Source organism: Triturus cristatus, chromosome 3_1 (genome assembly GCF_964204655.1).
Source record: "Triturus cristatus chromosome 3_1, aTriCri1.1, whole genome shotgun sequence".
Lineage (NCBI taxonomy): Eukaryota > Metazoa > Chordata > Amphibia > Caudata > Salamandridae > Triturus > Triturus cristatus.
The window spans coordinates 950,294,145-950,305,577 of record NC_140583.1 but is presented as its reverse complement, the minus strand read 5'-3'; the positions used below and the strand labels follow the sequence as shown (position 1 = coordinate 950,305,577).

Here is an 11,433-nt window from a genome sequence, read left to right as displayed (position 1 = left end):
GACAATACACGGAACATAAAAGACCTTATATTTAACATCTCAAAGGTTTCACTGAAAGAGCATGGAATGGGCAAACCGGGATTTTGGGAAAAGTTTGGAGACCTGCTAGGGAGTGGCAGAAAGTGGATATTGGGTTTTCTGGGATTGATGGTCATTGTTTCTTTCTTCTGTTTCTACTAACATGCATAGGACCTAGCTTATGTTCACTGTACTTAAATCAGGGAAGGAACTGTCGTGTTTTCAAAGGTTACAAGAAGGAAACATGCTTTAGGGAGGTCGAAATAGAGAGGAGATATGAATTCCAGGAGGCCAGGCATTTAAATGATATTGAGTAGTAAAAATGTTGGCACGTACTGCGAAAAGAAGGGAATTGTGTGAGCCTAGACCACCTCCATCTTGCCTGTGCCACACGAATGGCATTGCAACAGCACTAACACATGCTTCAGTTATAGCTATTCATAATTTAGGGTATTTTCCAGCGATCGTGTCTAGATGGCCTGGGAAGACAAGGAAGTGAATTGTTGTGTTTTCATGTATCATTGATACTGCATGTAGCAAACTGACCACTGATGCTCTGTATTGACATGCTACTCGGAAAATTATAGAGGAAGCCTTTTTGCAACATTCAAGGCTTTTCCTGCTTGTGTAATTTACAAGTCTTGCATTGTTTATGGAACTAGATTTGTACTTCCACATCTGATGACAATAAGTTACAATAGGACACATTCATATTCAGTCAGGGATTAGTGCTAGAATGTTGGCATTAGGTAAAGTTGTGTAAGTCTGTATTGCGATTTGTCAGTTCATTGCTACATTTGCTCACCCTATGCTAACTGTGCGATTTCTGTTGACTTCTATTATAGATTTGCCTATAAAAATGTAGCATTTTGAAGAGCAGCCAGTCTTCTAGCTCCCCGACATTGGAGACTGAATACTTGTTGGTTTGTCTCATAATATGGAATTTTTGCCTTGACTTCATGTCATTCTCTTGCTGCAATCGGCTGAGCCTTAAGCTAATACTTAAGCTAATACTCTATATTGATTTGATATGCATTTTTTACTATTATTTTTGCCTTCTGCATTGTACCTTGAATTGTTTTAATAAACCTATATGGTGTGTACTTTACTATAGACTCTAAAGGATAAATTTCCTTGAAAATGCTATTTATTTTACCATTGTGTTTGTGTGCTATTTAGGGACACGTTGCCTCATACATGCTTGGGGTTTAACATCATCCCCAACTCAGCGTAGGTGCTTTATTTTGATAAGATAGCATCAACTGTTTTCGCCCTATGAAAAAAGGAACCCTATGCTCTTTATTGCCATTAGTGAATGAGAAGAGGGGCAGGGTGACTAGGGTTGCCACCTGGCTGGTATTTCTATAGGCAAGACCAGTATTTTAATGTCCCGGCTAGTACAAAAATTAGGAAAATCATATAAATGCTTCAAATGGCAAATATAAACATTTCAAAATGCGTTCTAGAGCTGTGTTAATCATCCCTGACTAATAAGTAAAGTAAAATAACGACAGAAAAGACATATTACAAATGAAAACTGTCAATTTTCTTTAAAGTCCTATTTAAGTATCACGTCAGGGCTTTTGCGGACTAGAGATAATAACAAATGGCAGGCATTTTGCTCTTTAAAAGGTGGCAATAATAATGGGAGAGAATGTGGTGTATAGCCAGAGTTGCCAACTTTGGACTGCACTGCAGGAACCAAGTGTGATACTTGACGTCGCTCAACATCCTTTGACTCTGGACAAATAACTAAATCCCTTGTGTCCACCCCTCTTCCCCCCCAAAAAGGGCCTTGAGTAATATAACCAGTGCAACAATACGATTGGGTTAAGCTTGCGCTGCATATTAAAAAAAAAAAGTTTGACACACTTGAGCATTAGCCTAAGGTAAATCATGACCCCTCTCCAGCAAACAGAAAAATGGTAAAACATAGCATATTACCAATACCAGCATTTAATTCGATTTTGGAACATTAGTCTACTAAGTACTTTTGCTCCATCAACTCAGCTACCTCCTTTGTCTTGTGGAGGCTACGTCCAGAAGAACCGAAGGATGAAAAGAAACCTGAGAGAAACAGAAGTCGTTTTAGTACGATAATATGTCATGTTCAGTAAACGGGAAGGAACAAAGAGCGCAGAACCCTGGACACCCAGATTGCTTGCAACTATTTTAAGTGTGGCAAGTACTTTTACAATTAATAAACGCATACATTTTAGATCACCTACGAATAAAATATACCTAGGATAATTACTTAAAACATATCAGTACCATAAATAAACGAGAGATGGTTTGCTATTAACGAACCCGTATTTCCATTGGCGTTGAATCGGAAGGATAATTCCCCATTCCAGCATGGCCGTAATATTCAACAAACGTACCATCGATACTGCTTTAAGGCATGAAAAACAGGAATACCTCACGTAGAGCGTCCTGGAATGAGCTCTCATCCTGAACAGGGAGTTCTCCCGTTCCCAAAATGGCCTCCTCGATTCATGGCACTGTGCTCATAGAGAGTCCTTTCTCTGTGTCCATGCTACAGTTGTAGCATCGGCCCGAAGCACACTCTCTTGCTCCTCTGCTGGAGGCCTGCGGTATCACCGTGGGCTGCTAGCCTGGCGGGCTGGCTGCATTGTGTGTGCGCTCCCCGTGCTACAGCAGGAGTAGCAGCATTGTGCTGAGCGCCCAGCCAGCTTTGTGCACCGGGCGCTGCTCGAGCATCGTTATTCCAGGAGCAGCGTTATCCTCATCATCCGAGGGATTATGGAGTGAGGAGGGACCAGGGCTGAGCCATGCACACGCGGCTCACCATCCCCATCATCATCCTAGGGAGGTGCTGCCAGAAGAAACGCGGGGATTGTGCAACATGCAGAGGATGAGATCCTGGTTTCCTGCCACCCCCTGCGAGCAAGGAGGCACCGAGATTGTGCTCGGAGGACAGGGCGGCAGCATGCGGCTGACACAGTCTGTGTCCCGGAGAGCCCGCTGCTGACTGCTGCGGGGCCGCGGGGGATAACGGACGGGGACACTCTCTGGAATACCATTTTTTTGCATTTGTTGGTGTGTGTGACACGGGAAGGTGGAGCGAATCCTTGCCCTGCTCTGCACGGGGCCCTCCGGCACTATGGGGAATGCAGGGAGCATGGACTCCACCCAGACGGACTTCAGAGCCCACAGCATGCCCCTGAAGCTGCCCATGCCTGACCCCGCCGAGCTGGAGGAACGGTTCGCCGTAGTGCTGGTGAGTCTCTCAGAGCCGGGCCGCATCTCCTCGATGCCGCCTTTGACCCCCGTGCTTGCTCTGGACAGAAACTGCTACACAGACCGCGAGCACTCACTCAATGCTGGGCATGGCCTGCGGGTGGGGAAAGGTGGGTCTGTAAAGAGCCTGGAGCTGTACGGTGAAATATCCTCCTCACCTACAGACTGTACCATTTCTCACAATTAGGAGACCACTACTACCCACAGCTAGAGGACTGTACTACTCAACACAACCGATACTACTCACAGCTAAGGGACTGTACTACTCATAGCCAGGGGATTGTACTACAGCCCACAACCACTACTAACAGCTGGGGGTCGGTACTACTCGCAGCTAGGTAACTTTCTTCTACAGCTCACAACCACTGCTACTCATAGCTAGGGGAATGTACTGCTCACATGTAGGGAACTGCATTACTGTCAGAACCAAGGGACTGTAGTATAGCTTACTACCACTATGTTATGGAACTCTACTGCTACTATCCAGGGGACTGTACTACAGCTCACAGCCATTACTACTAAAAACCAGGAGGCTGTACTGCTAATCACGGCTAGAGGACTGTATTCTGACTCACAGACAAGGGGATGCACACTATTACTCACAGACAATGGATTGTGCTGTCACTCCCCACCAGAGAACTGTACTGTTACTCTCAAGCAGCAGTATATTTAATATTACTCAGCCAGCATTTATCACAGCCTCAAGGGGTGTGTACTCTACCACTCCTAGCCAAGAGACTGGACTATCACTCATAGCCAGGAGACACTACTCCCACTTACAGCCTCTTTATGAGAGCCGGGAGCTGTAACATTTCACACACTCGTGTGACTGTACTTGTTTTCAGAGCCCTGGAGCACTGCTAGAAGCAGCCAGGCTAGTGTACTTCTAGTCACGCCCATAGTTCTTGCAGCCAACTCTACCCACAACTGGAGCACTTCTTCTCACAGCCAGAGCACTTGTTGCAGTTAGAATAGAACAGATAGCAAGGGCTCTTGTTCTTACAGTCAGGGCTAGTCTGCTCGCAGCCAGGAATCTATTCATCTACAAAACAGGATTCTATACCTATTCTCACGCCCAGGGAGAGAATTATACGCCGGGCTACTGGAATTATGTGGCATGGGGGCACTCAATTATGAGGCAGGATTAACTAAATTATGCAGCAAGAAAACGGAAATTATGCGGTGTGATGCGGCACGTTTTTGTTTTAGTACCTCAACATTTTGTCATTTTTACACATGGAAATACTGCCTGGGCAAAGATTTCACCTCAGTAGTACTACTTTAACAACCAAATACATAAATAAGGAACTGAAAGATGACCAGTTAGCCTTTGGGAAGGGCCTTCCACTGCGCGAGCACTTGATGCCAAGTCTTTAGTAACTTTTGATCCGTTTGAGCTAGAAACATTTTTTTGTTTAAACCTGCTATTATGCAGCAGATGACGGTGTGTGGCAAATCCATAATTATGCAGAAAAAGTCGCAGCCGCAGAATTGTATAATTATACTCTTGCTCACATCCAGATGACTATTGCTACAACGACCATTCTCCTCGCACCAGATACTGTGATCTGCTCACAGCCAGGGCACTCTATTTCCCGCAGGCATGGTTTATACTATTTCTCACAGCCAAGGAACTGTTTGTTTTTACACTGTATGTATCTATGGATATTTTAATCTCAGCCACGTTATTGTACATTTAAAGCATCGGGGAGTCTGTAGTTATTCCCGAGGCAGGAAGGTACTTTGATGGGTTCTCTGATCAAAACTGGAAAAATGAACCCCTGTATAGAGCTGGGGAGACTTCTTGTCACAGCCGGGGACATGAAATGAAGCCTGTTCACACCGAGATCGTATTTTCACTGCCCAAGGCATTTGACCTTACAGTCGTTGTTTCTCTGCTCGCAGCCATAACGCTTCCTTTTCTTAACCACTGCATTCCCGACAGTCAGAGTACTTCACCTCACACCGCAGGTTATCTGCCATCTTCCCCCCCCCCCCCCCCCCCCCAGGTGCACGCCTCCCTTCACACGACGTGGATCTCAAACATGGAAGTAGATAGACCTCTATTGTCTGTCCAGGGCAGGGTTGGGGACGGGGTAATGGAGCAAAACTCTTGCTTGAACAGATTTTCGATCTAAGGCCAAGAAGGGAGAAAGCAGGGACCCCCGCCCCAACATGGTGTGCAATATGAACATGTGGTCTCGTTCCCGATGTTGGTTGGGCACGAGGCTGCCTGGGTCCCTCCAATGCAAGGGTTTCACGAGCCGAGCACATCTCCACATTTCAATCCTATAAAGAACTGTAACTGAGCAATCTGCATCTCATTTGCAACTCAAAAGGACCATTGTCATTTTAGAACCCCAGTTCGAGCTGCTGGGAAGCATTTGACCCCACACCTGGCAGCGGGGTGGTTTCCGGCCGCCGTGGGCTGAGGGTTACCTTTCGCCGGGACTGTGTTAGGTTTTGTGTACGTCTGTGTAGAGATGCTCGGAGTATTGATTGCAGGTGTTGCCCCCTTGCTGAGTCACCTTTATTACCACCAGGGTGGTCTCATAAGCGATGCATTGGAAGCAGTGATTCCAGGGAGAATGCTTACCCAGCCCCTCTTTCTCTGTGTGCAGTAGAGTGTGGGCGAGCTGGGAAGGGTGTGGCTGTCTCGAGTTATACTCCAGTGAAATTTCAGTCACTAACGCACTGTTTTGATACTGGAAGCATGTTTTTTAGTCCCACATTCTGTTTTCTCAGCTTAACCTCTCTGTTTCGTGTTTTTTCTTCTTCTCGGAAACAAGGAGTAGATGATTTTTATCTTGGATGTGTCATTGCCATTCTTAAAGTTGTTGCGTAGTTTCTGTAAGAATAACAGATGTTTGTCTAAGAAGTGAAACTGTGACTCGGACAGCTTCGAGGTCCTTTCCCCTGGCCTTCCCATTTGTCACCTCATTCCCAGTTACGTCATTTGTTATCCTTGACAGCAGGCATGGCTGTAACTTCCTTTTGTACAACAGGAAGAAATGTCTCATCTTGCAGTTTGTTTCCGCGCATGTGGAATACATGCATGACATCTTAAACAAGTAAAGAAGGTGGCCGTGGCACCGTTTACCCAGTAGCCCCATCATCAAAACGTTCATGTTGTAGATATCAAAACTTTGCATTCTGAAACGTGTTTTTTGTTTTTGTATGTATGGGGCGGGCCTACAAATTCTGGCAAGCAAAAAGCTTTAATTTATAGAGAAATGGCTGGTTTAAGGGGTCCATACGGGTCGGGTAAAGCGCTTACGTTTCTTAGGGCGAGACTTAAACCTCTTTCTACCCCATGAGTTTGATAAAAAAATTATTCGTGAGGGCTTCACTTCCGAATGTGGAGATGGTATCTGAATAGTTGCCCCTTCCCCACCCCTCCAAAGTTCATACACATTTTACTGCACGCATCTGCTCACTGTCCCACGGTATTCCGCAGAGTTCTCAAGTTTCCCAACTCCATGCGTTAAGTATCACATCCACTCTAGATTTTTGCTAAGTATTCCTGATTTGATGGGATAAACAGGACTGCGAGACTCGGAATGCAAATGACGAATCTATGATTGGGCCATCTACCGAGCCATCAACCCTGGAAACTTGAGAACTTTGTGTTAAATGGGGTAGTTTCAGTACAGAATGCTCAATTTTTTGCCTTAGTCACATCGGTAGGCTTGTGTGCCACTGCTGCAGACATTGGTTCCTAATTGAGTGACTATGAGGGAGAGGCTTGGACTAGAGGGATATGCACGGCCATGACGTTGTTTTCTTGACAATAATGACATATCCAGACAAGGGGTGTGCGAAATATGCTTTCGTGTAATTCCTCGAAATTATGGTATTTTGTTTTACAGCCAATGGCACGCGTAATTACGCACAGTGGTGTAATGGCGGCATTTCAGGAGTTTCACATAACAAGGTTATTTGGAAAATATCAAAATTCACAAATTTCAAAATTATGCGAAATGTGGCATTTTGGCATAGGTAGAGATTTGCCGCATTTACTACATAATCTAACATCTGCTGCATAATCTGCAGATTTTAACAAATAATGTTTCTACTTGAAACGGTTCAAAAGTTGCTAAAAACCGCAACACCTGTTGCTGCGAAGTGGAAGCTTGATTGGTCACTTATCTGTCGCTTACTTCTATACTTAGATGTTAAACTGGTACTAATAAGGTGCTACCAAATGCCCAGACAGTGTTAACAGGTGTACAATGCACAAAATAAAAAAACGAAAAAATGAAGCAATACTGTCAAACAATGTGCTGCATTACGCTGCATAATTTGTCCTACCCTTGCAGCAGAATTCCAATGACCCTTGTTATGACAAGGACTTCCCCCCCTTTCAACCGAATCGTGTGATCCTGGACACATTAAATCCTCTTTCTCTTCCCCAGTATCTCTAGCTGATAAAACTGAGAAGTACACAGAAACAGGCTCGTTACTGACACTAAAGGAACTATATAGAACCGTAAATAGACATGCTGCACTTGTTTCCAATTATTCCCAATTGTTGCATATATGCTCACAGGAAGATGGCCTGACTAGTCCAAATCCACAGTCTACATTTATACTACACGGCTTTTCTAAGGTGGATTAACCGTTTTACATGACTGTTATGCTTTTGTGATCATTGGTCAGAAAGCAATTGGTGCCCTGGATAATTCATCCTCTATAAAGAACTCCATGCAACTGATAGTGAAAATAAGCAAACTTGGGTCTGTACATTGATCAATCCTTCATATATTCTTACTTGTTTACTTGTTGGCCATGTTATGCTTTTGCCCGCAGCGGTTTCCATTCTTTTCTTTAATCAGGCGCTTCTGATGTTTTCAAACGGTGGTTGTTGGAGACGGGTGCCAACTCGGATTTCTGTTTGAAAATGTCCCAGAAGCCTCTGGGCTCATCAGATCTGCAAAGGCTGCAGTCGCAGATCTCTAGAAACATGGTGTGTGCATTCTTCAAAGAAACGCAGCGTACACGTGCCAGGCTTTGGTTGTATTTGGTTGATGGATGCCAAGGTACTGGGTTCACAATTTGCTTTTATGCTCCATTGTTGCTCCTTTAATACAACTTAATTTCTCAGCCACTCTACAGCTGTGCCTCCGCCTCCCCAGGTTCTCACACACGTGCGTTTCCTGGAAATTACACCATCAGGGATGCTTGGGCGGAAGTGGTGTTTCCTGCAAATTGGTTAGTTTCTGATGGGGGCAGGGATGGTGTTGTGTGTGACATTTCCTACCCTGCCGCATTCGGTTGTTGAGTAATTCAGACAATTCACACACCAAGCTAATGGATCAAGTCCAGAGGTGCTGTTAAGTAATTAAGTGATCTTGGTGATGGCTGTCCCTCAAGCTTCTTGTAGATAAATCAATTTTGCTTTGAATTCACAAGGAACTCTGTCTACAGTTCACTCATTCTTTAAAATCGACTTTTGTGGGCATCAGAATGGATATCTATTCATGTAACTTCTGAATATTGCTAGTTTGTAATTCCATGTATCACCAATGGCATATCTTTTTAATGGGGTGGGGGGATGAGTGTGCAACTCCGTCTCTCACGAAAGGCTACTTCGGTTGTACTAAAAAATCTATCCATGGGGCAAGCGCTTAAGAATTGCTTTAGAAATGGCCCCACTTTGCGAATGGTGAAGGGCACACTAAAAGGAAGAACTTGTTTAAGAGTCCTTTATTGCGAGTGTGACAGAAAAAAACTTTGCATGCATGGCATCGAGTTCTTTATCTCTACAGTCACGTCAGAAGAGGTCATGTAAAGAGGAAATGCAGTGCCACCATTACTTGTGGAAGACTAGACCAATGGCAGGGCAAGGCCAGTTGTAAAGTATGTCCCAACTGAAAGCGTGGTGCGGTGTCCTATCCATAATAGGCTGCACTATCAGATGCTGACTACCTACTTAAAGGATATTCATGTGTCACAGTATCATCTTTGGTATACTGAACCGCATGAAGCTGTTCGCACCGTTCCCAGTGGTGAGTAATGAGGCTATCAGTTAACGCACAGTCAGGAAGGCTTGTAGCCTCAGCCTAGAACCCGCAGACCAGAACTGTGTTCAGGTGAAATCAACATTGCTGCCTGTGCTATGATCCTTTCCTAAAATAGGAGTTGTGTTCGTTGAGTGTGTCACCTCGGGTCACTGTAATGTAGCCACTGCATAGCTATTGAAATGGTCTACTTTTGGCTAGCATTGCCAACTGCGTTTTTCCTGTCACTCCTTACACTAGAAACCGAGAAAATCCTAGAGCGATGTTCGGTATCCTCACTATGACGACTCTGATTTGCGGGAGCTATGCAGTAGTGAGTTCAGACATCTGCAATTGTCTAATACACTGGGCTGAAGCAGTGAACATGTTGGTGATTGAGACTGTTCTTCTTGCCATCCTAAGTAACTCTGTACTTGTGGACTGACTGCTTACACTTGTTCAAAGTCGAGGTGTGGTTAGTTTCTTATTGTGGAGATCTTGCTGTAGACCTGTATGGTGGCCAACATAGTTGTTCAATCATGGCCCGAGATGTCCCTCAGCATGTGAAAAGGTGCGTGCACCAACGTCACATAACCTCACTGCCTTTTTTGCGTTGTGTAGTGTGAGGTTGACTTCTCATTGATTTCGAACATGAAGCTCATCCACATGCAAATAGTTTGTACGCTAATCCTTTAGATACATTTTTAGTGAGAATGGCCCCAGAATTTATTAGCCGAATATTTCTGCTTCATGATTTAGTCCATTTTTTGGGGCAGTGCGGCTATTGTCATGTCTGGTGTGCACCTTTTGTAATTTAGCTCTGCAGAGAAAGGTATGAACTCATTCTGTCAAACCGCGTGTGTCATTCGCGCCAGCACCGGCGAGCTGCAAATCGCTTGAATGAGAGCAGTAAGCTTGCTCTAAAAAGACCCTGGTGAGGAGGCTTATTGTATTGTTGCTGTAGTGTCAGCACTGCTCAGCACACAGCACCACAGTCATTCTTTTTGGATTGGCCATTTTGACAATATACCGGAATTAAACGACACCATTGAGCATTTGTTGTTTCAGCAGCATGCCTGACTTCACTCTAATTCACTTCGATAATTCCTTCATAATGGCGGTGCTGAGCAAAAATGCAAACTGTAGTGGAACTGTGGGATCACGCTGGATGCTTGTTAATTGCCATTATTTGTCATATCCTCGCTTAAATCCCAAATGTGTTGGGTCATATTAAGAAAAAAGTGATTTGGCACTTACTGTATACATGACTTCATTATTTGCATTTATTTAGATCTCTGCCCCACGTACAAAGTGGTTTAGTCCAGCACTCAACAGGATACAGCTAAAACTCCCTGTGCTTTGAATTTTTAATTTGAGTTTTTATTTTTTGTATCAAAAATAAACCCTAATTCCAGATGTTCATATATTTGTTCAGTACATTTCGATGCAGACCTCTTGACATGGGTTTATCTGACAAGTTGACTGGTTGCATTTAGATATAGGATAAACAAGCATTGGCATAGCCAATAGGTCTCGCCTTTGGGACCTTATAAGTGTTTTGCCAGACCTATTGGCTTTGCCAATGTGTTTAGGCTATGTTGTGGCAGTGATCCTCCTTGATCTGAGCGCCGCCTTTGATACGGTGAACCACAAAATCCTCCTCCACCGCCTTCTAAGCCTGGGAATATCAGGAGAAGCCCTAACTTGGCTAGAGTCCTTCCTTAAAGATCGCACATTCCGAGTCTTCGAAGGAGCCTCAGTCTCCTCAAGCAAGCCTCTGGGATGTGGGGTGCCACAGGGCTCCTCACTTAGTCCCACGCTTTTTAACGCATACATGAGACCACTGGCAGAGATTGTTTGTCCGCATGGCATTAAGATCGTCACTTATGCGGACGACACTCAGCTAGTGGTCTCTCTTGCGCATGGGAACAGTCAGCAATCACCGACCAACTTGATTCCCTGTCTGGAGCAGGTGAAGAGCTGGATGACAAAGTCATGCTTAAAGCTCAATGGGGATAAAACCGAGCTAATGTTTCTCGGCCCCTCAGCCCCTTCCACCTTAGAGCTTCTGTGGCCCCCCAACTTAGGCGCCCCCCCCTGCTCCCAGAGACAACATAAAAAGCCTTGGAGTATGGATAGATAAATCCCTGATATT

General features: G+C 44.7%; 1 protein-coding gene across 1 annotated transcript in view; it reads left to right on the top strand.

Annotated features, from left to right (window-relative positions):
- The first annotated feature begins 2,660 nt into the window (after nucleotides 1-2,660).
- Nucleotides 2,661-11,433, top strand: part of LOC146861307 (formin-like protein 2) — a 393,344-nt gene continuing 384,571 nt past the window's right edge. The window contains exon 1 of the mRNA XM_085646227.1: nucleotides 2,661-3,259. Coding sequence (XP_085502353.1) covers nucleotides 3,143-3,259 — 117 coding nt within the window. The 5' untranslated portion in view covers nucleotides 2,661-3,142. The remainder of the gene's footprint in view (nucleotides 3,260-11,433) is intronic.